Source organism: Saccopteryx bilineata, chromosome 4 (genome assembly GCF_036850765.1).
Source record: "Saccopteryx bilineata isolate mSacBil1 chromosome 4, mSacBil1_pri_phased_curated, whole genome shotgun sequence".
NCBI classification, from domain to species: Eukaryota; Metazoa; Chordata; class Mammalia; order Chiroptera; family Emballonuridae; genus Saccopteryx; species Saccopteryx bilineata.
Genome location: NC_089493.1, coordinates 28,058,257 through 28,083,404, shown reverse-complemented (window position 1 = coordinate 28,083,404; position 25,148 = coordinate 28,058,257). Strand labels below are relative to the sequence as shown.

At 44.2% G+C, this 25,148-nt stretch overlaps 2 protein-coding genes across 3 annotated transcripts in view; both read left to right on the top strand.

Annotated features, from left to right (window-relative positions):
• The first annotated feature begins 5,327 nt into the window (after window positions 1–5,327).
• On the top strand, window positions 5,328–12,088 carry LOC136335937 (acyl-coenzyme A thioesterase 6-like). 2 transcript variants are annotated; one of them, XM_066277179.1, is made up of 3 exons: window positions 5,328–5,889; window positions 9,321–9,523; window positions 11,287–12,088. In XM_066277179.1, the coding sequence occupies exons 1-3, from the start codon at window positions 5,433–5,435 to the stop codon at window positions 11,890–11,892; spliced, it is 1,266 nt and encodes a 421-aa protein (XP_066133276.1). In that variant the 5' UTR covers window positions 5,328–5,432; the 3' UTR covers window positions 11,893–12,088. The 2 variants fall into 2 exon arrangements, with proteins under 2 accessions (XP_066133276.1, XP_066133277.1); XM_066277180.1 differs by having other exon boundaries at window positions 5,756–5,889; window positions 9,439–9,523.
• A 10,570-nt stretch (window positions 12,089–22,658) lies between these two features.
• Window positions 22,659–25,148, top strand: part of LOC136333717 (acyl-coenzyme A thioesterase 1-like) — a 51,198-nt gene continuing 48,708 nt past the window's right edge. Inside the window, 1 exon segment of the mRNA XM_066273282.1 lies at window positions 22,659–22,686. The gene's annotated coding sequence lies outside the window, so the exon portion shown is untranslated.

Genomic DNA, 25,148 nt, shown 5'->3' with positions numbered 1-25,148 from the left:
GACCACATGGCGCCACAACCAGCACTTCAACCTCCTCCTCCTCCTCCTGCAGATTCTGACCCTCCTTCTTTCCTTCCAGCTGCTCACACTGTCCATCCGTCTGCTTTCTCTCTTCCTCCTCTCTATGCTGGCAACTCCCTGCTATCTCGAAAAACTTAAAAAGCAAAATTGTATATTAAGCTATGTGAGTAAGTAGTCCGTCTTGTCTCTTTGTTTGTCAGAAAATATCTGTAGTATGATTTTAATTGAAACAAGTAAAGCATGCTCATTTAAATTCCTTAATTTATAACTTGTATGTGAAGTGTTTGTTTAATGTGTAACTGTGTCTGTTTCTAAGGCCTTAACCAATAATTACCCACCTCTTAAATCCAGGCTTACTTATCCCCATAAACTCTCCCTGCAATACCCCCATCCTTCCTGTTCAAAAACCTTTAGGGGCTTATCGCCTCATACAAGACTTACGCCTAATCAATGAGACGGTAGTTCCCCTCCATCCAGTAGTCCCTAATCTCTACAAGTTACTGTCACACGTTCCCTCAAATACCACTCACTTCACGGTCCTAGACCTCAAGAATGCCTTCTTTACCATTCCTCTACACCTGGGGTCCCCAAACTACGGCCCGTGGGCCACATGTGGCCCCCTGAGGCCATTTATCTGGCCCGCGTCGCACTTCTGGAAGGGGCACCTCTTTCATTGGTGGTCAGTGAGAGGAGCACAGGATGCAGATGGAGTACTGTATGTAGCGGTGCTGCAAAGCATGGTGTCGCTCACGTACAGTACTACTTCTGGTGTCACGGGACGCATGCGTCACGGCTCTGGAAGCACGTCATATGACGCACATCTGGTCTGCGGAGCCCCACATCACCAGAAGCAGTGTGAAATAACAGCAGAAGTAGGAAGAAAGGCAAAGCACTATAACCATTACTACACAGTACAATGGCCCCCATACTCCCCCAAATGTACAACAACATAATGGCTCCTATAACCTCCCTTTGCCCAAAAGTCTCCCCCACACATTACTACACACCATGTTTCCCCTATTATAAGACCCTGTCATATTAATTTTACCCCCAAAAGACGGGGGCTGTCTTATTTTTAGGAGGTGTCTTATAATAGGGGAAACATGCAGCAGTGGGCTTCCCACAGAAGAGGCCCATCCCTGCTGCTGCAGATGTCCAGGACGCTGAATACACAGTGTCACAGGCTGATCACCGCCATCCCTGAATACAGCACTGGAGGTGGTACTGGGCAAGGTGGCATGTTTTCAAGTTGCCAAGCTAACAGTGTGCACTGGCAGACCATTCGTGGAGGGGGAATTTGTTAAAGAGTGCCTTCTTGGCCCTGGCCGGTTGGCTCAGTGGTAGAGCGTTGGCCTGGCGTGCAGGAGTCCCGGGTTTGATTCCCGGCCAGGGCACACAGGAGAAGCACCCATCTGCTTCTCCACCCCTCCCCCTCTCCTTCCTCTCTGTCTCTCTCTTCCCCTCCTGCAGCCAAGGCTCCATTGGAGCAAAGTTGGCCTGGGTGCTGAGGATGGCTCCGTGGCCTCTGCCTCAGGTGCTAGAATGGCTCTGGTCGCAACAGAGCAATGCCCCAGATGGGCAGAGCATCGCCCTCTGGTGGGCATGCCGGGTGGATCCTGGTCGGGCGCATGCGGGAGTCTGTCTGACTGCCTTCCAGTTTCCAACTTCAGAAAAAAAAAAAGTGCCTTCTTTCTGTTGCCAAAGAGATGTATCCAGAAAAGGCAGACTTATTTAATACAGTTAGTCTTTCAAGGATCTACAATTACACGAAGGCTCAACTTCACTCTTAATCCATAGTCTATCTGGGCATCGCCTTAACCTCCACCATCTGAGGTCTCACTCTAAATCAAACTCCGACCCTCCACAACCTCCAACAAGCTACCACCGCAAATCAAATCCTTTCATTCCTTGGTCTAATAGGCTTCTTTAGACACTGGGTTCCAAATTTTGCTCTCTTAGTCAAGCCCCTCAGTGAGATCTTCTGAGCATGGCTTTTAAGGTCTATAATGGCCAAGGAAGCAACAAAAAAGGCAAATAAGGCCCAAAAAGAAGTAAAAAAAATACCAGCTTTTGACATACGCTCTAAAGCAGGGGTCTCAAACTCACGGCCCGCGGGCCGCATGCGGCCCGCCGAACAATTTTGTGTGGCCCGCAGACTAATCCACGAAGTTCAAAATGTTTTGGATAAAATTAAGTAAGCCCGTGGATTAGTCTGTGCGGTGCACAAAATTATTCGGCGGGCCGCATGCGGCCCGCGGGCCACGAATTTGAGACCCCTGCTCTAAAGGCTCCAGCGCCCTAAAGGGCTTCATAGGATTCCATCAGGGCCCTGCTTCAAAAGTGGAAAGAAAGGTCATTTGAACTGAGGCCTGCCAGGCTTCCCAGCCCCACCAGTTGACATGTCTGTGCTGTGGAAGAGGGACACGGGAAGGTAAGCTGCCCCCTTGCTCCATGGATGGAGGGTTCAGTCTCTTCTAGCCCTGCTACAGCTACCTGTGACCTGACCTTGCCCAGAGTGCTGGGAATTGCCACTGAAGGCCCAAGGACATCGTTCACGAGCTAAAGTATTCCAAGCAGCTCATAAACTAATTTCATTTCTTGTAAACACAAGGACCATCTAATATGCCTTGTCTGAATATTTGAGTTTTATTTATCCCTCAAAGATCTCTACTGTGGAATATTTAAGAAAAGATCTCTACTGTGGGTATTGACAATCTGATTTTGTTGCTTTATTTAATGTATAGTGTCCCTTTATTTCTCTTGTCTCAATGCCCCATGCCTATTGTAGGCTGGGACCTGCTGCTAATTCCAGCTAGAAGCAGTGGTCACTAGGACTTAAACTCTAACTGCAAAGTGTAGAAATGTAACTACCCTTTCCCTAAGTACTTGCAGGATTTACAGGCTACTCAGCAAACTATTCAAAGACTGTCCAAGAGGCACTTCCACCATTACATCACCCAACGACTGACTTTCATGTGGACAGGTACACACATCGTGATCCTGACAACTCCCACTGCTGCTAAAGTAGAAAAACAGCATGCCTTACTTCAACCACAAAAAGGAAGCTGGTTGGTCTACGTTGGCGAATATATGAAAAACTAAGGACCCTTTTAATCAGACTTTGGGAAAAGGGAAACTAGAGGCGGCTCCTTCCTCCACCCTGACCATCTGGAGCTCAGAAACAGAGAAACAAAACCGACTCCTTGTCCTTCTATTCTCTATTCACTTCTCAGCCGGCCTCACTCAATCAGGGACTTTCTATTCATGTGGGACAAACACTTATATGTGTCTCTCTACTAATTAGACAAAAACCTGTACCCTAATCTATCTCACCCCAAATATCAACCTAATCCCACCCCATGAGCCTCTTCCAGTTCCTAGTACACTACCCATCAATTTAAGGACCAAACGAGCCATACAGGTAACTCCTCTTCTTGTTGCTTTAAAATTTTCTATAAAAATATGTATAGGGGCAGGGGGACTGGCCACTTCTGTGTCTTATTTCTACTCTCTCTCTCTCTCCCTGAAGCCCAGCGAATTCGTAAACATGGAATCAGTGGTTTCACACAAACTGGGTGTCTTGACTATTGTCTTTCATTGGTCCACTCTCTCTCCTACTTATTTTTCTAACTTTTGGACTCTGCCTCTTATGTTTGTTCACTAGTTTCTTACAGAACTGCATGCAGACCTTTGCCAATCAGAAAATTGGAAAAACCCCTTGTTCTCGATGCTAGCACCAATTATAGGACCAATCTTAATTCTGTGCCTAATATTAATATTTACCCTTTCTTTTTCAAGTTCCTGCAGGCTCGAATGAGGGAAATCTCCAGGATTACCTACAATCAAATGCTTTTACAACTCCTACTCCAACTACCCCAAGGGGGGGTTCACATAGGAGGCCCCCAATAGGGATAACAGCAGGAAGTAGCTCCAAAAGATAGCTGGTCCGAGACAAACCTTCTTCCTGAACCCTATACCCGTTTCCTTCTACCCACCTCTTTTCCTTTTTATCATACCACAGAGTTGAGAAATGATCGACACATGAATTTACCAGAACTTCCAACTGCCCACCTGGCTGCCTGACCTCACCCTTACTTACTGGACAATCGCCCCTGAGGCAGAGGAATTCCAAGAAGCTGGTCAGCTGTCCCAACGAGGAGCATTCCGGACATATCAGGACTTTTGATTCAACACCCACTTGCTCGAGACTCTCCCTTACCCTATAAACTTCATTCCACTAGTTTGTACTGGTGTCCTTCTCCCCGGAGGAGTGCCCGGCAGGGTTCCTTTCTTCCTTTCAATAAAGCCTGTTACTCTGGTCTTTTCGGACTCCCATGGATTCCAACAGCAGTTTTGAAAACTCGCAAGATACTGCAAAGGTAAAAGGAGAGTAAGGTCAAGGTTCCTATTATCACCACTCCTGCCACCTCACCGTGGGTGCCTGCTTCTGTCTATGAAGGCTACAGCTCCTGCCAGGCAGCCCTCTCCCCTCGTGCCTTCAGACCCAAGTTTCTGCACTAAACCTTTTTCTTTTTTAACCTTGCCCATGCCTCTGCCAAGTCCCTTTATGAAACACTTCTTCCTCATTTACCTAGTTTGAAAGTGCCACTTTTTCCCTGCTGGTAACCTGATACATCTCAACACTGACACTGTCCATGACCAGATTTGTGAGTAGGAACAATACTCACTGAGCACCTACTATAAGTGTATCAGGGCAGTATTTTTTACATATGTTAGCCCATGTGGTCGTCACAAACCTTTTATAGATAAGGAAACTGGATTCACAGGCTTAATCCTGTAGCTTGCTCAGGATCACCACACTATTAAGATGCAGCATCAAATTGGAATCCAGGTGAGTCTCACACCATCACCATCTACCTGCTCTGGAAGCCGCCCTTGGCACCCTTAGCTCAAGAAAAAGGCTTGGTAAAAGATTGAGGGGTAAGGCCGGGATTAGGACTGTTTCTCCACTTGTTCCCTGAATTACTAATTATACAGATTCTCAACTGTGCGAGAGGTCGACACCCCTAACCACCTTCACCCCTGGTTCAAAGGTCAACTGTATGCATTTGAGGTGCTTTTTAAAACTCCACATTCTTGGAACTGTCAATATCTTTCCCAATCCTGTAGCTCTCAACGGTCTTTGTACCTCTATTTCGACACTCACCTCATTGGACTGACTGCAGGATTAGTAATTAATTTTTAGCAGACACTTTCTTCCGTTCAGACGCTAATGAACTAACTCGAATTCTAGAATGCCTCGCACAGCAGTTTACTGTCAACATTTCTGCCCAGTGGCAGTAGGGAGTGCAAAGGTTCCAATAGCAACTGATCCTCTTGGGAGGTGAACGGACGTCAGGCCCCGCCTCCTACCCTGCAGAGCCCAGCCGCTCATTTTCTCCGAGATCGAGATGGCTGCGACCTTCATGCTGGAGCCCGCGGGCCACTGCTGCTGGGACGAGCCCGTGCGCATCGTCGTACGCGGTCTCGCCCCGGAACAGCCGGTCACGCTGCGCTCGTCCCTGCGCGACGAAAAGGGCGCGCTCTTTCGTGCCCACGCGCGCTACCGCGCCGACGCCGGTGGCGAACTGGACCTGGAGCGCGCGCCCGCGCTGGGCGGCAGCTACGTGGGGATTGAGCCCATGGGGTTCCTCTGGGCCCTGGAGCCCGAGAAGCCCTTAGGGCGGCTGCTGAAGCGGGACGTGCAGACGCCCTTTGTCGTGGAGCTGCAGGTGCTCGACGGTCACGAGGGCGAGGGCGGGCGGCTGCTGTGCCAGGCGGTGCACCAGCGTCACTTCCTTGCCCCCGGGGTGCGGCGGGAGCCGGTGCGCACAGGGCGGGTGCGAGCCACGCTCTTCCTGCCACCAGGTGAGCGAGTTGCTTCTGCAGCTATTCTGGACATTAGAGTGGAGTCCGAGACCCAGCGCAAACTCTTGCCTGGGCTGGGAACTACTAAGTTATGTGGAACTTCCCTAAACCGACCCCGGAGCTCCAGAATCTACCGTGGATTCTGAGTGGAAATTTCCCTTCAAGTTTCATGGCACTTCCTGGAGTCTCTGTCTCTCCCTTAGCTGTATGATAAAAAGTGCATATAACATATATTTATTGAGATACTGTGCCAGCCACCGCGATATTAAGCAATGAGTTCTGCAGGTACCTGAGAGTGATTTTTGCCTCCTTTTACATCAAACTTCCAAGAGGCTAAAACCCACAGATAGAGCCAGTTCCCCATAATCCAAAACAAACAAAAAAAATAAACAAAACCCTGATGGACCTCCTCCACTATTTTATAAACAGTCTGCCAGGGGTTTTCAACCTGGGGTGATTTCCCTCCGCTCCATCTGGCAATATCTGGAAACATTTTTGGCTGTCACAATGGAGGGGATGGTATTATTGTCATATAGTGGGTAGGGGGCCAGTGATGCTGCTAAACTTCCACAATGCACAGGACAGCCCCTCAACAAAAATCTTGCTGAAAATGTCTCTAGTGCTAAGGTTGAGAAACCCTAGTCTAAGTTAAACAAGGTGCTTGGAAGGTAACAAGGGCCTGAAAACAAGACTCCTGACCCACCCCTTCCAGTCAAATTCCTGACTGAAACCCTTACTGTAGAGAAATGCTGGATGGTCTCTCAGCCTTTTGGCTAAGGTCAAGTGAGAAGTGCTAGAGTTGCCACAGCTTACAGAACCCCTAAATGGAATTCTGTGATTATTCTCCAAAACAAGAGGCCCTGTTTTATTCTCACAGCTCTAACAATTTACAGCCTTAGTGACTATCCATTCAACTCCAGGGGCTGTAACTGGGTCTTACACATCAGTAAATATTCCTAGAGGTTTGCACAGGGATATAATAGAAGCTCAATAAACCATACGGACTAATTTAATAAGAATCTCCTAAACACTTCCATTAATAAAAAAAAAAAATCACCATCCAATCATGGTATCTGATATTCCAGTAAAGTCAATCTTAAGTGTTAACTATTTCAGTGTCATCTAGGTGGCACACTTAAAACTTTTCTTATTTTTGTCTCAAAAGTTTTGTAAATACTGTGGAAGGGTTCGATCATTTAATAAATATGTGTTAAGGACTGTGGTACATATTGAGATGCAGTGGCTAGCAAAGTCAGACATGGCTTTTCTGTGCTTACAGCCTAATAGACATCACAGGCACAGAGGCGGATTAAGATTGGTTGAATTAGCGTGCGGAGGACCCGGGTTCGATTCCTGGCCAGGGCACACAGGAGAAGCGCCCATTTGCTTCTCCACCCCTCCGCCGTGCTTTCCTCTCTGTCTCTCTCTTCCCCTCCCGCAGCCAAGGCTCCATTGGAGCAGAGATGGCCCGGGCGCTGGGGATGGCTCTGTGGCCTCTGCCTCAGGCGCTAGAGTGGCTCTGGTCGCAATATGGCGACGCCCAGGATGGGCAGAGCATCGCCCCCTGGTGGGCAGAGCATCGCCCCTGGTGGGTGTGCCGGGTGGATCCCGGTCGGGCGCATGCGGGAGTCTGTCTGACTGTCTCTCCCCGTTTCCAGCTTCAGAAAAATGAAAACATGAAAAAAAAAAAAAGAAAGAAAAAAAAAAGATTGGTTGAAGCCCCGGGTGCAGAAGAAAATATTGGGCCCCTTACATTAGAAAAAAGTGTAAAGTTGGTGTTTTGCGGGGACCTTCAGAAGTTGGGGCCATTAAATCTGCCTCAGCACAGGCATCTACTTACACCTATAATTAGTGTGGTGAGTGCCAAGGCAGGGAAGTGCAGGACCAGAGTACTCTTGGGAACATATGAATGACTATCTAATTGAACTTAGCTTTGGGAAGGGAGGGTGTGAAAGGTTCTAGGGAAGTGTTCCAGCATGGAAAATCTAAACTCAGATGTGAGGAGTGATCAGTCAACCACATCAAAAAGGTATAGACGGAAGCAGAATAGTGTATACCATTTTCAGGGGCCCAAGAGAACATGGCACATTTAGGGATGGCATTCTTTAAGAGCAGAGGGTGTAAGGTGTTGGGATGTATGTTCTAATACTCCCCTATATAGAGAGAGTGCTTTATAGCTTTCAAAGCATTCTCAAAGATTTATTTTTAGAGAGAGATAGGGAGGCAGAAAGATAAGTATCAACTTGTAGTTGCATCACTTTAATTGTTCATTGATTGCTTCTCATACATACCTTGAGGGTGGGGGGAGAAGGGGTGTCTACCAGCGACCTTGGGCTCAAGCCAGTGACCTTGGGCTCAAGCCAGTTACCTTTGGGCTCAAACCAGCAACATGGGGTCATGTCTATGATTATACACTCAAGTCAACTACCCCACACTCAAGCTGGATGAGCCTGTACTCAATTAGACGACCTCGGGGTTTTGAACCTGAGACCTCAGTGTCTTAGGTCGATGCTCTATCCACTGTGCCATCAAAGTCAGGTGGATTTTTTAAAAATATTTTTTTATTTATTGATTTGAGAGAGAGAAACATTGATTTTCTGTTGCACTTATCTATGCATTTCTTGGTTGTTCCTTATGTGCCCTGACCAGGGATCCAGCCTGTAACTTTGGCATGTTAGGATGATGCTCTAACCAAGCAACTCAGCCGGGGTTTGCTCAAAATTTTTTTAAAAAAGGAAAACAAGAAAGACAATTTGGTAGAAAATGTGCATCTCATTATATGTGATTTCTAATGTCATTTACAGTTTTCCCTTGAACAATATAGACTTGAACTGCACGAGTCCACTTATAAGTGGGGTTTTCCCCCCAATAAATATGCAGTCAGCCTTCCATATCCCCAGGTTACACATCTGCGGGTTCATTTAACCATGGAACAAAAACAGTATTTTTGACCCCTGCCTGGAAATCCACAGATGCGCAGGCTGACTGTATGCATTGTTCTATGCCATTTTATACACGTGACCTGAGCATCTGTGGATTTAGATAATTGGAGGGGTCCTAGAATCAATTCCCCACAGATAACTAGGGACAACTATAGCCAAAAATTATACTGCGATTTTTTTTTTTACTTCAGAGTCGTTGGCATCCCTAACTCACCTGTTTTTCAAGGGTCAGCTGTATTTATATTAATATTATAGTGGTTCTGTGAAAATATCTGGAAAATTCTGGAGAAAATAAGGCATTTGTCTCCTCTCCCTTTCCCCCACAGGTTATTTTAAAAAATAAAAATTAAAATAAACACGGTTCTTCCAATAGCCCCCACACCCTCAACTTCCTTGCTTCAAAAACCTGTCTTTCGTGACTACCAAAATCTGAAACCGAAGAATGTCTCTTGGAGTCTAAAGCTCCTTATGATCTGTGGTCCTGTCCAGGTGCAGGGCCCTTCCCTGGGATCATCGATCTGTTTGGAAGTAGTGGTGGCCTTTGTGAATACAGGGCCAGCCTCCTGGCCGGACATGGTTTTGCTGTGCTTGCTCTGGCTTATTTCAGATTTGAAGACCTCCCTGAAGAGCTGACTGATATGCACCTGGAGTACTTTGAAGAAGCCGTGGACTTTATGCTGCAGCATCCAAAGGTGGGTTCTGGTGCTCTCCTGAATGTAGAGGAGAGTCAGAGCAGACAGACACAGGGCTGGGTCCAAAAGCCCTACCAGGACACTGGGGACAGCAGGTGTGCCATGAGACACAAAGGCTCCTTCAAAAGTGTTATTAAAATGACTATTATTTCTATTTCACCCATCTGTCTCTAATCCCTTAAAAATTGACTATTTTGTTCCCTTTTGTTCTTGACCATAATTAGAAGAGCTAGACTAAAAAGTTACTAACCTTTAGTTTTGGTTTAAATCTACTACCAAGTGGCCTGTGATCCTGGATAAGGCAATCGCCCTCCCTGAGAGTCAGTTTTTTTCATTTGTAAGATTAATGTGAGTGTGTAGATAAGAAATTTGAGTAGAAAGAGACAGTTTTGAGACAATTGCTGACATTTGAATGGGGATTCTGTATTTTATGTTATTAAGGAATCATTATTCAAGTGTGATAATGGTATTAGGGTTTTGTAGAGAAAGTTCTTATCTGAGAGTGGAAAAAATTAAATACAGAAGCCCCCAGGTTATGAATGAAATAGGTTCTGTTGATTTGTTTTTAAGTTGAATTTGTATGTAAGTTGGAATAGGTACATTTGCCTATTAAATGCAACTTTGACATGAGCTTAACATGGTATTTATTTTTACCTTTCTGTGCATATAGATACTTAAACATTTTCAAACCTTCAGAAACCTATCTCATTCATAACCTGGGGACTGCCTGTAAAACATTTTGGTACTGATAATAAATGAGTACATACTCTGTACCATTGTCCAAACTTAGAGACCCAATCATTCTCATGTTAAGGAACTAGATGTTTTGCAAGGTCTGTAGACTGGTTTAACTGTTAATATTACTGGACTAGTCTTTTAGTATAGCTGCTGAAACCTAGATGATCTTGAACTGTGATGATTGGTTTATTTAGGGGAGATAGGCCCCCAGGGAAAAGAAGAGCCCAGTATATATCAATACTAGCAGTGTTGCCCTCATACCCAGGCAAAAGGGGCTTCTTCCTTGGATCCTTTATTTTAGATGGCCACACTCTGGCCTTCTTTTGGCTGTATCTTTGCCCACAGGGTCAGAAGTTCAATGGACCAAGAAAATGTGTCCACCTGGAACCCATGTGGCCCTACCTCACCATGCCTTTGGGATCTAGAGCCCCAGAATTCTCTGCTGTACAATACTGATCCTGCGTCCAGGCCCTATGCCTCTTCTCAGGGTCCTTCAATGTTAATACACCTCGGCCTTAACATATTGATTGGGGTACCCACATGAGTGTGAGAAGCCCCTCCAGGTGCATGATGGAGCCAGGGATGGAAGAGAAGGAGAAACTCAGGGATCAGAGATTGGGGCCAGGGCCTGGCTCTCCCCTATGCCATGTTCCAGTGCAGAACTCCAAGGAGTTCCAAGATTTTATGTTTGAGTCTTATAAATTCTTGTGAAAGCATATTTGTCAAGGTAGAAGAAAGTAATATATTTAACAGTTTGTTCATTTGATTTATAACCTTTAAATATTTAGGTATAGGGTGTATGGGTCTGTGTATTCTTAACCCAGACCCCATAAATATTAGTGGAGGACCTGTGTACTAAGAAATCAATTGATTTTCCTATTATAAGACACAATTGAACTTTGTAGATTGTTTCATAAGGAAGGAAAGCAAATATACTTGAGAAAAATACCTAGAGAATATAAAATCACTGTTTATATCCTCTATTTATGAGTTCTAGGCTTATTCTCCCTCTTTCTCATTATCAGGTGAAAGGCCCTGGTGTTGGGCTTCTTGGCTTCTCCAAAGGAGGTGACCTGTGTCTCTCAATGGCCTCTTTATTGAAGAGAATCTCAGCCACTGTACTTATCAATACCTGTGTGGCCAACACGATAGCTCCTCTGCATTACAAGGATATGATTATTCCTGATCTTGGCAATGACCCAAGGAAACAAACAACCACTGAGTCGGGCCTTTTGGATGTCATGAATATTTGGAACAATCCACTGGAGGAACCCTACCGCCAAAGTATTATTCCATTAGAAAGGGCCCAGGGGCCCTTCCTGTTTATTGTTGGCCTGAATGATCGTAGCTGGAATAGTGAATTCTATGCTCATATAGCCTCTGAACGGTTACAGGCACATGGGAAAGACAGACCCCAGATAATCTACTACCCAGGAACTGGTCATTGTATTGACCCACCTTATTTTCCTCCTTCCAGAGCCTCTGTGCATGCAGTAGTGCGTGTAGGAGTATTCTATGGAGGTGAGCCAAAGGCTCATTCAAGGGCACATGTAGATGCATGGCAGCAAATTCAAACTTTCTTCCATAAACATCTTAATGATAAGAAATCTCTCAAGCCCAGCAAAATGTAACATTATAATCATTGATGGGATACTATTAATAAAACTTTTATGCCCTGTGGTGGTGCAGTGGATAAAGCGTCGACCTGGAAAGCTGAGGTTGCCTGTTCGAAACCCTGGGCTTGCCTGGTCAAGACGCATAATGCAAGCAACCAATGAACAGCTAAGAGTGAAGCAATAACTTCACTACCCCCCCCCCCAGCTCCTCTCGGTGTAAAATTAATAAATAAAATATTTTTTAAAAATTCTATTTATACAACATGTATTGGGGTTACCAGAGCAACTAGGAACCTTTTTGTCACAAAGCAACCATGTTAGCATCCTTGTCAGGTCCTACTGGAGTATCACCCTTTGTAACCCTCATTTCTTCACTGCTAGATCCACTGCTTTGTCCCTGAACTTTATCCAATGTGTATGCTTAACCCTGATCTTATCTGTAGGAGGAGTCTTTATCTGAAGCTGGAGAAATGTAACAAGTCCTTGCCCAACTTTGAATTCCTGGCCTACTTTTGCCCTTGTGTTCATGTTCTAAGGACTGAGATTCTGTATTGTTAAGAGTCCTATATCCCCTTTGGACTCTAATTGACGATGTCTGAGCTTTGGGAACCGGCTCACTCAAGTCCCTTAAGGAATAGACTATTTCATTCTTGCCAGTACACATTCCTGAATGTGTATTCAAGACTTGTTTCTGAACCCCAACTGGTACGTTGATATACTTAGATACAGTAGTACCCCTTTATCAGCTGTTTCAGTTTCCTGTGGTCAATGGTGGTTAGAAATACTAAATGTAAAATCTCAGAAGTGATCAACTCATGTCTTTTTTTTAAATTGATTTTAGAGGGAGAGGGAGGGAAGCATTTGTTGGTTGCTTCCGATAAGTGCCCCATTTTGTGAAGTAGCTCTTACTAAGTTAACTGATGAGGACAATCAACTCATGTTTTAAAATGCATGCTCTTCGGAGTACCTCACTTCATTTCCTCATGTAGTCATTGTGATGTCACAGGAAGAAGGGTGAGTTCAGTACAATAAAATATTTTCAGGGAGAGAGAGAGAGCAGCACATTCACATAACTTTTATTACAGTATATTGTTATAATTGTTCAATTTTATCTTTTGTTTATTTTTTTTTTTTTAGTTTCTTTTTAAAAATTAATTTATTGTGTCCTCCATGTTCCCCAGTACATTCTCCCTGTCCCCCTCTCCATAACGATCTCCCCCCTTGCCTCTAGGATTTGCTTTTCTGCTCTCTTCCCATCCTGTCACCCTGTCATCCCCTTTCCCTCTGTCTGCTTTCCTTTTGGATCCTTTGATCCTGCCTCTGTCTCTATTCTGCTCCTCAGTTCATATTGTTCATCGGATTCCTCATATGAGTGAGGTCATATGATATTTTTCTTTCTCTGCCTGGCTTCTTTTACTTAACATAATAGTTTCCAGTTCCATCCATGTTGTTGCAAAAAATAGTATTTCCTTCTTTTTCATGGCCCCATAGTATTCCATTGTGTATATGTATCACTGCTTTTTAATCCACTTGTCCACTGACGGACACTTGGGCTGTTTCCAGATCTTGGCTATTGTAAACAATGCTGGCTATTGTAAACAATGCTGCCATAAATATGGGGGTGCATTTCTCCTTTTGAATCGTTGATGTGGTGTTCTTGGGATATATTCCTAAAATTGTGATGGCTGGGTCAAAAGGTGGTTTGATTTTTAATTTTTTGAGGAATCTTCATACTCTTTTCCACAGTGACTGCACCAGTCTGCATTCCCACCAGCAGTGCAGGAGGGTTCCCTTTTCTCCACATCCTCACCAGCACTTAACTCTGCTATTTTGTTGATGAGCGCCATTCTGACTGGTGGGAGGTGATATCTCATTGTGGTTTTAATTTGCATTTCTCTAATGATTAGTGATGTTGAGCATTTTTTCATATACCTATTGGCCATCTGTATGTCCTCTTTGGAGAAGTGTCTGTTCATTTCTTTTGCCCAGTTTTTGATTGGACTGTTTATCTTCCTGGTGTTGAGTTTTATAAGTTCTTTATAAATTTCGGTTATTAACCCCTTATCAGACGTATTGTCGAATATGTTCTTCCATTGTGTGGTTTGCCTTTTTATTTTGTTCATATTGTCTTTAGCTGTGCAAAAGCTTTTTAGTTTGATATAGTCCCATTTGTTTATCCTGTCCTTTATTTCCCTTGCATGTGGAGATAATCAGCAAATATATTGCTGTGAGTGATGTCAGAGAGCTTATTGCCTATGTTTTCCTCTAGGATGCTTATGGTTTCTTGAGTTACATTTAAGTTCTTTATCCATTTTGAGTTTATTTTTGTGAAAGGTGTGAGTTGGTGATTTGTTTCATTTTTTGGCAGGTAGCTGACCAATTTTCCCAACACCATTTGTTAAAAAGACTGTCTTTACTCCATTGTATGCTGTCATCTCCCTTGTCAAATATCAATTGTTCATAAAGGTGTGGGTTTATTTCTGGGTTCTCTGTTCTGTTCCATTGATTTATATGCCTGTTCTTATGCCAGGACCAAGCTGTTTTGAGTACAATGGCCTTGTAGTATAACTTGATGTCTGGAAGTGTGATACCACCCACTTTATTCTTCTTTTTCAAGATTGCTGAGGCTATTTGTGTTCTTTTTTGGTTCCGTATAAATTTTTAGAATATTTGTTCTATATCTTTGAAGTATGTCCTTGGTATATTAATAGGAATTGCACTGAATTTATAAATTTGCTTTGGGTAATATGGACATTTTAATGATGTTTATTCTTCCTAGCCATGAACACGGTATATGCTTCCACTTTTTGTATCTTCCTTGATTTATTTTATCAATGTTTTGTAGTTTTCTGAGTACAAGTCTTTAACCTCCTTGGTTAAATTTACTGCTAGGCATTTTATTTATTTATTTTTGTTTCAATAGTGAAGGGGATTGTTTTCTTAATTTCTCTTTCAGACAGATCAGTATTGGTGTATAAAAATGCCTCAGGTTTCTGAGTATTAATTTTATATCCTGCCACCTTGCTGTATTCATTTATCAGGTCCAGTAGTTTTTTGACTGCGACTTTAGGGTTTTCTAGGTACAGTATCATATCATCAGCAAATAATGATAGTTTTACTTCTTTTCCAATTTGGATGCCTTTTATTTCTTCTTCTTGTCTGATTGCTGTGGCTAGGACTTCCAGAACTATATTGAATAAGAGTGGTGAAAGGGGCACCCCTGCCTTGGTCCTGATCTTAAGGGGATTGCTTTTAACTTTAGTCCATTGAGTATGATGTTGGCTGTGGGCCTGTCATAGATGGCCTTTATCATGTTGAGGTATGTTCTGTGTATTTTCACTTTGCTGAGAGTTTTGATCATAAATGAGTGCTGGATTTTATCGAATGCTTTTTCTGCATCTGTTGATATTATCATGTGGTTTTTGTCCTTCCTTTTGCTTATGTGATGAATCACATTGATTGATTTGCGATTATTGTACTAGCCTTGCCTCCTCAAAATAAATCCCACTTGATCATGGTGTATGATTTTTTTCATGTATTGCTGGATCCGGCTTGCTAATATTTTGTTGAGAATTTTAGCATCTAAATTCATCAGGGATATTGGCCTGGTTTGAGTTCTTTTTGCCTGGTTTTAGAATCAAAATTATGCTCGCCTCATAAAAAGAGCTTGGAGTTTTCCCTCCTCTTGAATTTTTTGAAATAGCTTGAGAAGGATAGGAGTTAGTTCTTCATTGAATGTTTGGTAGAATTTGCCTGTGAAGCAATCTGGCCCAGGGGTTTTGTCTGTTGGGAGTTTTATGGTAACTGTTTCTATCTCATTTGTTGTAATAGGTCTATTTAGGTTTTCTGATTCTTCCAGATTGATTTTTGAAAGATTACATTTTTCAAGGAATTTGTCCATTTCACCTAGGTTGTCTAATTTTTTGGTATACAGTTCTTTATAGTACTTATTTACAATCCTTTGCATTTCTACTGTGTCCGTTGTTACTTCTCCACCCTCATTTCTAATTTTATTTGAGTCCATTCTCTTTTTTTTTTTTTTGGTGAGTCTGGCTAAGGGTTCATCAATCTTGTTTACTTTTTCAAAGAGCCAGCTCTTCATTTCATTGATCCTCTGTATTGTTTTTTTAGTCTCTATGTCATTTATTTCTGCTCTGATCTTTCTTATTTTCTTCCTTCTACTTCCTCTAGGCTTTACTTGCTCTTCTTTTTCTAGTTCTTTTAGTTGCAGGATTATGTTGTTTATTTGTGCTTTTTCTAGCTTCTTAAGGCATGCCTGTAATGCTATGAACTTCCCTCTCAGGACTGCTTTTGCTGTGTCCCACAGATTTTGAGTTGTTGTATGCTCATTTTCATTTGTTTCAAGGAAATTTTTTATTTCTTCCTTGATCTCATTGACCCATTCATTGTTTAATAACATGCTGTTTAGTTTCCAAGTGTTTGAGTATTTTTCAGTTTTCCTATTGTAGCTGATTTCTAGTTTTATGCCATTGTGGTCAGAGAAGATGCTTGATATGGTTCCAATCTTCTTAAATTTGTTGAGACTCGTTTTATGCCTTAATATGTGGTCTATCCTAGAAAATGTACCGTGAGCACTTGAAAAGAATGTATATTTTTCTGCTTTAGGGTGGAAGGTTCTGAAGATATCTATTAAATCCAGTTGATCTAGTGTATCCATTAATTCTGTTGTTTCTTTAACTTTTTTTTTTTTTTTTTTAAAGCCTAATTTTCTAGCATGGTTTTTAATTTATTTTATTTTATTTATTCATTTTTAGAGAGGAGAGAGAGACAGAGAGGGAGAGAGAGGAGAAAGAGACAGAGAGAGAGAAGGGGGTAGGAGCTAGAAGCATCAACTCCCACATGTGCCTTGACCAGGCAAGCCCAGGGTTTCGAACCAGCGACCTCAGCATTTCCAGGTCGACGCTTTATCCACTGTGCCACCACAGGTCAGGCTAACTTTTTTCTTGAGGATCTATCCATTGATGTTAGTGGGGTATTGAAATCCCCTACTATTATAGTATTGCTGTTGATCTCTCCCTTTATGTCCATCAAAATCTGCTTTATATATTTAGGTGCTTCTATATTAGGTGCATAGATATTTATAATGGTTATTTCTTCCTGTTGGATTGCTCCCTTTATCACTATGTATTGATCTTCTTTATCCCTTACTATAGTCTTTGTTTTAAAATCTATTTTGTCAGGTATTGTATTGCTACCCCAACTTTTTTTCATGTTTGTTTGCATGAAATATTGTTTTCCATCCTTTTACTTTCAGTCTATGTGTATCTTTTGTTTTGAGGTGCGTCTCCTGTAGACAGCATATGTACGGGGTCCTGTTTTCTTATCCATTCAGCTATCCTATGTCTTTTGATTGGAGTATTTAATCCATTTACATTTAAGGTTATTGATATGTAGTTGTTTATTGCCATTTTATTCCTTAAAGTTATATTCCTCTTTTACTATGTTCTTTTCACCCTTTGTTCTGTTTATAAGAGGCCTCTTAACATTTCTTGCAGCATTGGTTTGGTTGTAATGAATTTCTTGAATTTTTTTTTTTGGAAGCTTTTTATTTCTCCTTGAATTTTAAACAATAGCTTTGCTGGATAAAGAAGTCTTGGTTGTAGGCTCTTATTCTGCATTACTTTGAATTTGTCTTGCCATTCCCTTTGGCCTAAGTGTTTCTGTTGAGAAGCTGATGTCATCCTTATGGGGGCTCCTTTGTAGGTGATAGCCTTTTTTTCTCTACCAGCTTTTAATATTTTCTCTTTATCTATTAGCTTTGGCATTTTAATTATGATGTGTCTTGGTGTAGATTTTTTTGAGTTTCTTTTTACTGGAGTTCTCTGTGCTTCTTGATCTTGTGTGACTTTTTCCTGCATCAATTTAGGGAAGTTTTCAGCTATGATTTAATTGAACAAGGTCTCTATCCTTTGTTCTTTCTCGTCTTCTTCAGGAACCCCTATGATGTGGATGTCATTTCTCTTTAGGTTGTCACAGAGCTCTCTTAGAGATTCCTCAGATTTTTTCAGTCTCTTTTCTTTTTGCTGTTCCGCTTCCATGCTTTCACTTATCTTGTCCTCTAAGTCGCTGATTCGATCCTCTGCTTCATCCAGCCTGCTTTTAATTCCTTCCAGTGTAGTCTTCATTTCTGATATTGTGTTTGTCATTTCTGTCTGGTTCTTCTTTATGATTTCCGTGTCCTTTTTGATGCTTTCAGTTTCTTTATTGAAGTGTTCATTAAGTCGATCCATTGTAGCTTTGAGATTTTTAAGCATCCTAAAAATCATTATTTAAAAAAAAAATCATTATTTTATACTCTGCATCAGGTAATTTGATTACTTCGGATTCATCCAAGACTTTATCAGAGGATTTATCTTGTTGAACCATATGACTTATGCTTCTCTGCCTACCTATTATTCTCTATGACTTGTAGGCTTCCTCCAGCTGTGATCTCCTTACATAGTAGAGCCTTTTTTTTTTTTTTTCTTTGAAGCTGGAAACGGGGAGAGACAGCCAGACAGACTCCTACATGCGCCCGGCTGGGATCCACCCGGCACGCCCACCAGGGGCGACACTCTGCCCACCAGGGGGCGATGCTCTACCCCTCCCGGGCATCGCTCTGCCGTGACCAGAGCCACTCTAGTGCCTGGGGCAGAGGCCAAGGAGCCATCCCCAGTGCCTGGGCCATCTTTGCTCCAATGGAGCCTTGGCTGCGGGAGGGGAAGAGAGAGACAGAGAGGAAGGAGGGGGTGTGGAGAAGCAAATGGGCGCTTCTCCTATTTGCCCTGGCCGGGAATCGAACCCGGGTCCCCCGCACGCCAGGCCAACGCTCTACCGCTGAGCCAACCAGCCAGGGCCTATTAGAGCCTGAGCCAACTGGCCAGGGCCTATTAGAGCCTCTTTGAAGTCCTGATTTGTTTGTTTTCTTCTCAGTTTTCTTAACTCAGTGGTAATCTTGTTTACTGATCTCAGCCCGGTATGTTTACCTAAGCTACTTTGAACTGTTAAAAGTGCAAGTGTTCTGTTTGTGTTTTGTTTGGCAACTTTCTGGCCCTTATCATGGCTCCTAAACGAAAGTCAGTCTTCAGATGATAGTGCTTCAATGAAGAGGAATGCCATCATAATGGAAGTGAAATTAGACATTATAAGAGATCAGAAAAAGAAGAATCAGCGATGAACATGGGCCACGTGCTAAACCTTTGCAGCTCTACTGTAGCAACAATTATCAAGGATTAAGACTAATCTAGAGCATGTAAAGGGATTAGCCCCTGTGAAATCAACTGATTAAACAGTGAAGTGGCATAATGATTGAGATGGAAAGATTGCTAGTTTTGTGGCTGGATCACCAGCATCAACAGCATGTACCAGTTAGGATAGGTAAGTGACTTAGGCTAAGGTGTGTTTCGACTTACACCAAAATTCAGGTTACGTCACTGTCATAGGAATGGAGCTGTGCTGTAACCCAAGGACCCCCTGTACTCCCTATTCTGTACTGTACATCTCAATGACTGTTTTGTAACTACCAATTTGTATGCCTTCACCTCTAAGATTTGCTTTAATTTTATGAATGAGACCCTAGATCTCAATTTCTTCTTACTGATGAAGTATACCTTACACATTTTAAATTGCCTTCTAGCTTGAAGAGATATGCTCAAATAGTGCAGATCTGCATAAGGGAAGTTAAGGGTATATTAGGGTCACATAATGGAGTCTCCATAAGCCAAATTGGAGAGTTCAGGTATAAAATAAGAAATAGCTTGACCAGTGGTGGCATGGTAGATAAATCATTGACCTGGAATGCTCAGGTAGCCAGTTTAAAGTCCTGAAGTCATTGGCTCTGAGTGCAGGCTCCTCTGAACAGTGTTGATTTGAGCAGGGATATTGTCCACATGATCCCAAAGGTCACTGGCATGGAAGCCCAAAGTTGCTGGCTTGAGCAAGGGGACACTGGTTCAGCCCCTATCAAGGCACATATGAGAAGCAATCAGTGCACAACTAAAGTGAAAGCAACTATGAGTTGATGCTTCTCACCGTCTTCCTATCTCAGAAAAAAAAAGATTATTGGTCAAGGCATGTATGAAAAGCAATCAATAAACAACTAAACTATGAATTGATGCTTTTCATCTCTCTTCCTTCCCTTCTGTCTCTCTGTCAAAATGAGTAAATGGCTGTTAGTAATTTTATCTTGAAACTTTAGTGGCCCAAAGCAGTTGAAGTCTAAAAAATTTAATTGGCGAGACTTAAAAAAACACACAAGAAACAAATAAGAAAATATAACCAAATTCAGCCCTTTGTTCTGCTTTCCTTTGTACACCTTACTTTGAATGTACTTTATCAGACTGAAAAAGTCAATTGACCATTTTGAAAGCAAATACATGTTTGTATAAATCTATTACATATTTCAGCCAACTTCAAATCGCAGAGTATCATGACTAATGACCTACTATGTACATTCATTTTAAATGTTTTTGAACACTGGGAAGATGAAAGCTCGTGGAAGCCATTTTATTTGTTTCAGATGGCACATGCAGAGATGCACAAAATCCAGTATTCATGGCCATTAAAAGGACAGTTTTAGGGGGTAGAAGTCGAAATATCTTGAGCTCCTTTTCTAAAACAGAGATTTAAATAGCAGTTTTTAAAAAAGACAGGTTGTTGATTAGCTCTAAAGCAGAAATTCTTGGACTGGTGGCCATATGCTTTCAGTGGCAAGTATTTTTTTTCAATAAAATAAATTTTTTAACTTGTTTACATTTACATTTATTATTTTGTATTAGTTTCAGGTATACAGCGTAGTGGTTAGACAATCATATAATTATAAAGCGTACCCCTAATATTTCCAGTAGCCAACTAGCACCATACATAGTTATTACAATATTATATTTACTTATTTATATTACATTGTTGACTATATCTCTTATAGTGTACTTTACATACCTATGACTATTTTGTAACTACCAATCTTCTCAATCCCTTTACATTTTTCACCCAATTCCCCTTCCCTCTGCCAACCATCAGTCTGTTTTTTGTACCTGAGTCTGTTTCTCCTTTGTTTGTTTTTATTATTCTTTAGATTTCACATATAAGTAAAAATCTTATTGTATTTGTCTTTCTCTTACTAGCTTATTTTACTTAACATAATACCCTCTAGGTTCATCCATGCTCTTGCAGATGGTAAGATTTCTTCTTTTTTATGACCATTTCTTTTTCTCCTTCTCCCCCCCCCCCCACTCTCCTCTTCTTTCTTCTTCTTCCCTTTCCCTCCTCTTTTCCCTTCTTTCCTCTTCTTTCTTCACCCTGGTCAAGGCACAGATGAGAAGCAATCAATGAAGAACTGAGGCTTTTCATCTCTCATCTCTCTCCTTTCCTGTCTGTCCCTCTCTCCATCTCTCTGTCTCTCAAAAAATAAAAGAGAAAAAAGAAAACACTTCAGAAATGTCATGTCATGTTTTTTCTGCATATTATTTTGGCTGACCTGTGGTGGTGCAGTGGATAAAGCCTCGACCTGGAACACTGAGGTCGCTGGTTCAAAACCCTGGGCTTATTTGAAGACATTCCGGTATATGAGAAGCAACTACCACGGGATAATGTTTCCTGCTCCTTGCCCCCCTTTCTCCCTCTCTCTCTCTCTCCTCTCTCTATAATCAATAAATAAAAGTTTAAGAAAATATATTTTAATGCTTATGCCCCAATCTAGTACAAAGGAAATTTGCAGTGTTTACATCAGCAGCGCTGCCTCATCTGAAACGTACACATTTTAACTTTGACAGCCTTTTCTTAATCTCAAGAGCAAAAATAATTTCAAAGAAGGAAAGGAATCTGACAGTAGCCTAGAACACGTAGCCTGTTTTAACCAGGGTTAGGGAACAGTGTCACCTGGTAGCGACTGGGGATTTTAGAGAAGGTGACCCGTCGGCTTTTTCTGTCAGAAATCATTAACTTCTCATTCTTCTTTCGCCCAGGGGTAGGTTCGGGATGAGCTCTTCCCCCTCTCCCGCGGTCTACCCCAGGACCTCCAAAAGCACACCAGGTGTACACCTAAAGGACACCGGGGCTCCCCTAAGTCGCCCCTTTCCGCAGTCCTTCGCTGAGTGGCGCCCCTCGGACCAACCGACGTTGTCCCGCTCGCGCGGCGCACTTTGGCCCCGCCCCTCCAGGGAGCCCCGCCCCACTCCTACGGGCCGGCCTCCCCTGCTGGGCTTTGTGCCGCCCCCAGTCCGGACCTTCAGTCTGTTGGGCTCCAGGCCCTTCTCTGGGCTCGGTGAAAACCCCGAAGTTTCCGGCGCCATGTGGTGGGCGGCTCGGGCTCCGAACCCCTGAGACTCCGCTCCAGCTCTGGAGATAGATGTCCATCCACGTCGTCCCATTGCTCCCAAAAGGCCGCGACTCTGACCGTCACGCCAAGACTGGTCTGGCCGACAAGCTCCTGAGAGTTCAAGTGGAGGGCTCAGGCCCCAGGTTGCGGGTGACCGAGGGCAGAGGCTGTTAGCTACAGAGGCCGCATCTGCCCCTCGCTGCACACTTCCAGGCGGGCGGCACGGGGAGCCGGACCTGGCCGGGGGTCGGGCTGTGGGCGGCGACTGCACGGGCGTGCAGCCAATGGGGCTCCCGGGGAGCCTCACGCCGGCAGGCTCGCAGGACCCCTGCCTCAGCCAGATGCCGAGGGGCGTGTCGAACCCCCCCTCAATGTGGAGGTGACCAGCCCCGCAGCCGGACGTTCAGGTGGGCCCGGCGCTGGCCTCGGCCAGACCCGAGCTGTCCCGCCGCAGCGGAAAATAGCTGCCTGCGGGGAGTCTTCCTGCTGCCCAGGTGCGTGAGGCCTTTTCCCCAGAGGGCCTTGCAGTGGTTTCAGGGGATATATTTATGAAAGCCGGATCGCTTTGCTAGCTAATTTGTCATCTGAAAACAAGGCGAGTATTTTCCCCCCCAAAGCGAGCTTCTTAATTTCTTTATTTTTCGCCTAAGTAGCGATATTCATTTCCGTAGGTGGTGGCTGGGATTGAAATGGTAATTTAACTGCCACCCTCCAAATTCTTATGCTTCACACACTATTCCTTGGAAAGATGCACCTTGCAGGGTTGCTGTATTAAGCATGATTGCTGTGCTACGATTACATGTTTGTTTGCCTATCTCTAGTAGGCAGCGCTTTGTGTTAACTTTTGCCATTATCCTGTATCGTAAAAATGATGAGCATAGTGGATAGAAATCTTTCATTGGTATCTGCTCAAGGTACCAAAGTGACTAAAGTCCTATTGTTCACTCCTTTTTACTGGCTTCATGTTGTAAAGTAATGTTCTGCCAGGTTTATATAGAGACACCAAGTCCAAATGAATTTTTAAGGAGTTTTATTAAAAGGAGGAGATTTATTAATATGCCAGCCACATAAAATGTTGGTCAAATAAGTTTGTAAATATGATATATATGTTTGCTCGCTTATGGTTTGCACTGGGTGTGGGGGACAGGCTGTAAGCAGGCAGGGTCGTTATAGCCTAAGGCAGGCGGGCCTCAATGCGGCCCCCTGAGGCCATTTATCCAGCTCCCGCCACACTAACAGAAGGGGCAACTCTCTCATTGGTGGTCAGTGAGAGGAGCACTGTATGTGGCAGCCTTCAAAACGGTCTGAGGGACAGTGAACTGACCCCCTGTGTAAAAAGTTTGGGGGCCCTGGCCCGTTGGCTCAGCAGTAGAGCGTTGGCCTGGCGTGCGGGGGACCCGGGTTCGTTTCCCGGCCAGGGCACACAGGAGAAGCGCCCATTTGCTTCTCCACCCCCCCCCCCTCCTTCCTCTCTGTCTCCCTCTTCCCCTCCCGCAGCCAAGGCTCCATTGGAGCAAAGATGGCCCGGACGCTGGGGATGGCTCCTTGGCCTCTGCCCCAGGCGCTAGAGTGGCTCTGGTCGCAATAGAGCGACGCCCCGGAGGGGAAGAGCATCGCCCCCTGGTGGGCAGAGCCTTGCCCTTGGTGGGGGTGCCGGGTGGATCCCGGTTGGGCGCATGTGGGAGTCTGTCTGACTGTCTCTCCCCGTTTCCAGCTTCAGAAAAATACAACAAAAAAAAAAGTTTGGGGACCCCTGGCCTAAGGCTTTGCTTTAAAGACTAAGCCTTTCCCACCCCCTTGACTGTTGCATGATGTGAGGTGGTGCTCTCTTATGAGGAATCCCATTATGCCTCAAATAAGTGACTTTGTATCAGAGACTTCCTTATTTGTATATTGGATGAAAGGTTTTGGTTTCTTTTTTTTTTTTTTTTTTTTTTTGTATTTTTCTGAAGCTGGAAACGGGGAGAGACAGTCAGACAGACTCCCGGATGCGCCCGACCGGGATCCACCTGGCACGCCCACCAGGGGCGAGGCTCTGCCCACCAGGGGGCGACGCTCCGCCCCTCCGGGGCTCCGCTCCGCTGTGACCAGAGCCACTCCAGCGCCCGGGGCAGAGGCCAAGGAGCCATCCCCAGCGCCCGGGCCATTTTTGCTCCAATGCAGCCCTGGCTGCGGGAGGGGAAGAGAGAGAGAGAGAGAGAGGAAGGAGGGCGGGGGGCCGAGAAGCAAATGGGCGCCTCTCCTATGTGCCCTGGCTGGGAATTGAACCCGGGTCCCCTGCACGCCAGGCCGACGCCAACCGGCCAGGGCCAGGTTTTGATTTCTTTTTTTTTTTTTTTTCATTTTTCCGAAGCTGGAAACAGGGAGGCAGTCAGACAGACTCCCGCATGCGCCCGACCGGGATCCACCCGGCATGCCCACTAGGGGGTGATGCTTTGCCCCTCTGGGGCATCGCTCTGTTGCATCCAGAGCCATTTTAGCAGAGGCCCCAGAGCCATCCCCAGTGCCCGGGCCATCTTTGCTCCAATGGAGCCTTGCTGCGGGAGGGGAAGAGAGAGACAGAGAGGAAGGAGAGGGGGAGGGATGGAGAAGCAAATGGGCGCCTCTCCTGTGTGCCCTGGCCGGGAATCGAACCCGGGACTCCTGCACGCCAAGCCGACGCTCTACCGCTGAGCCAACCGGCCAGGGCCGAAAGGTTTTGATTTCTACACTATAAAATGGGGCTTGCTCTCTCTTGGTTCCTGAGATTAGCATTAGAGGGGAGAACAGAAAGGCCACGTGGAGGAGAGGGGAAGCAGCCAAGATGTCAGAGTGCTGAAGTAGAAGCCAGTTTGTGCACAGTTTGTGCAGAGAGAAGGAGATGGGAAACAGAGGTGAATAACGATGGTTAGCTAGAAACCTTTGATTCTAGGAAACTGGGATACGTCAGTGGCTTTGGGAGCCCTGAATGGAAAGG